The sequence below is a fragment of the Chaetura pelagica genome, unplaced genomic scaffold, assembly GCF_000747805.2.
Source record: "Chaetura pelagica isolate M959 unplaced genomic scaffold, ChaPel_1.0 scaffold153, whole genome shotgun sequence".
In the NCBI taxonomy this organism is placed as follows: Eukaryota; Metazoa; Chordata; class Aves; order Apodiformes; family Apodidae; genus Chaetura; species Chaetura pelagica.
The window spans coordinates 2,394,013-2,396,423 of NW_009952707.1; the positions used below are offsets into that span (position 1 = coordinate 2,394,013).

At 51.2% G+C, this 2,411-nt stretch overlaps 1 protein-coding gene across 1 annotated transcript in view; it reads left to right on the top strand.

The window, feature by feature from the left end:
• NRIP3 (nuclear receptor interacting protein 3) overlaps nucleotides 1–2,411 on the top strand; it is a 12,704-nt gene that overhangs the window by 9,275 nt on the left and 1,018 nt on the right. Inside the window, exon 4 of the mRNA XM_009994273.1 lies at nucleotides 2,096–2,235. Coding sequence (XP_009992575.1) covers nucleotides 2,096–2,235 — 140 coding nt within the window. The remainder of the gene's footprint in view (nucleotides 1–2,095; nucleotides 2,236–2,411) is intronic.

Consider the following 2,411-nt stretch of genomic DNA (forward strand, 5'->3'; position numbering starts at 1 on the left):
GTTTCTTGTTGGAGCATGGGGTGGGCGGGAGCTGCAGGCAGCTGCCTGCAAGGCAGCCTTGCCTGCTGCAGGGCTTGCCTGCTGTAGGGCTTGCCTGGTAGCACATGCAGCTCCTGCAGCTCCTCTGCTGCCCTATGTTTGCCGAGGACAGAAGCTAAACCCAGGTTAACAAAGTGGGTTGCAACCAGGGCTTTGATGCCTGGCTTGCTCTGTCATCGCTGTGGTGGGTCCCGAGCAACAACAGGCACCTCTCCAGGATGTTGCACTTCAGAGCAGTCCAGCATGTGTGGCAATGATAAAACATGAGTTTTATTTAAATCCAGCCCTGGAAAGCAGCAGGGAAGAGGCATGCTGGCTGATTTTGCTCTTGTTCCTGCTGGGGCAGGAAGGTCCCTGCTGTGTGCTTTGCTGCTGCCTGTGGTTGAGGCTCAGCAGCTCTGGGGATGAGCCTGGCTGCTGCTGTCTCTGGGGGCTCAGTGCTTGAAAGTCTCTGAGTAACAGGGTCAATTATTCCCTTCTTTTTAAAAAAAATCTCATTGCATCTTGCTATGTTGCCATTCCAGCTCTTCTTGCCTCTGGGAAAAGTGGTGGGGTTCTCCAGCAAGTTGCTGCAGCCTAAGATATCTCCTGTGGAGATGCAGGTGCAGCTGTTGGTGAACAGCTCTGGTCACTGCACACTGCTGAGAACTTTACACTTTCAAACCCAGCTCCAAGATGTGCCACTGCATCATACCTCCGTGCTTCTCCTCACTTCACTGCAGTTCCCTGGCTGGCTTTCAGCCATGCCTTGCCCACGTCCTATCTGTCTGTCCTTGGGTCAGCCTCAGCTGTAATGAAGCCTCCCTTGAAGGTGGCTTTACCCTGTCCCCGCTCTGCAGCCTGACAGCAGCCCTGGTTGCACCTGTGAAAACCATCTGGGTCAGTGGGTGCTGGAGCAAGGAGCCACCTCCAGCTGTATCTTGACTCTGTTCATGTCCTGGCTCCAGCACCATGGCCTGTACCCTGCAGTGGGGACAAATGGGGGGCAACAAAGCCCACAGCCAAAGACCACGTGTTCCCAGGAGTGAATACAGAAGGCTTTGGAGTTGACTGCACTCAAAAAAGCCACTCCAACCTGTCTTGGGCCAGAGCAAAGCCAGCTCAGGGCCAAATTGCTCAGAAACATCTTGTTGTGTTCCCACTGCTTTTTAAGGCTGGCCTTTAAGTAAAGCAGCAGAAGGCATCCAGCTCCCTCTCTCTGCTACATCTCCTGGTCCTTGCACTTGCATTAAATGGCATGGGCAATCCCCACCTCAGCCCCAGGACCTTTGAGGGGGACTAGTTCCCCCAAAAACAGATGGACAGGCAAGCAAATGCACTGCTGTAATGCAGCTCAGCAGAAAGGTCCCTCAAATATCTAAAAAGTGATACAGCTTTTATCCAAGGGAGAGATCACCACTTTCAACTGCCTTTCCATTAAATTCTCATTCAGTTTAAAAATGAAACTGTAGCTAAACAATTAGTCAGTGTTGTTAGAGTAGTATATGGGGCATAGATAGAAGAAAATACTGAATCTGAGATATCCCTGACACCCTTTTTTTTGGGAGGAATGTGATTGATTTGTCCCTATTTCCTAGATTAAACCCAGAAGCAGCATTTTTTAGTAAGCCAGGATTGGATGTTCTGCCCAGCTGTGAGATGTAGGAACATGGTGTTGGTGGCTCCACTGGTGGGTGTTGTAGTGAAGCATCCCTTCTTTACACTCACACTGCATTAGAAGCCATTTTAGATCAGCAGCTTCCCTGAGTTTTGAGGAAATGCAGGGAAATGATTCCTCAGGTAAAAAGCAAAATTCAGCCAGGAGTTCTGCTTGGGCAGGGACTGTGGCCCCAGGGCTGCATCGTGGGTCATGTGATGGTCTGATGTGGGTGTAGGCTGCTGGCTGTATGCTGAGCATCATGGAAAACCTGCCAAGAAAGCAGCTTCCCAATAATAATGTGGTAATACGAGCAAGCTCAGAGCTCTTCAGGTGTTGGTACCCTCCAAATGCCATTTGCTGCTTGCAAGAGCAGCTGAACTGTGGCTGTTTCATGTCGGAAGTGTTTTCAATGCACAGGTTAAAGGAGCACCTCAAAGCCCTCCCTGGTGAAGATGAGATGGTTTCAGTGCAGTACAAGGGGAGGGTGATTGGTCAGATCGAGTGCCTGGCCGTGACGGTGGGAGCCATCCCTGTGGAGTGCTCGGCCCTCGTCCTGGGTGAGTCTGTGTGTGCTCCTCTGGGTCCAGGCTGGGGCTCTGCTCACTCTTACCCCAGGGGGAGGAACCAAGCTTCAGAAATGTGTTAAAAATAAAATATAGATACTGCTTTTCTGCTGCAGAAGCCCTTGTTAGGCCCTGCAAATGGAGAGAGGGAGGGGGGATGCGTTCAGCAG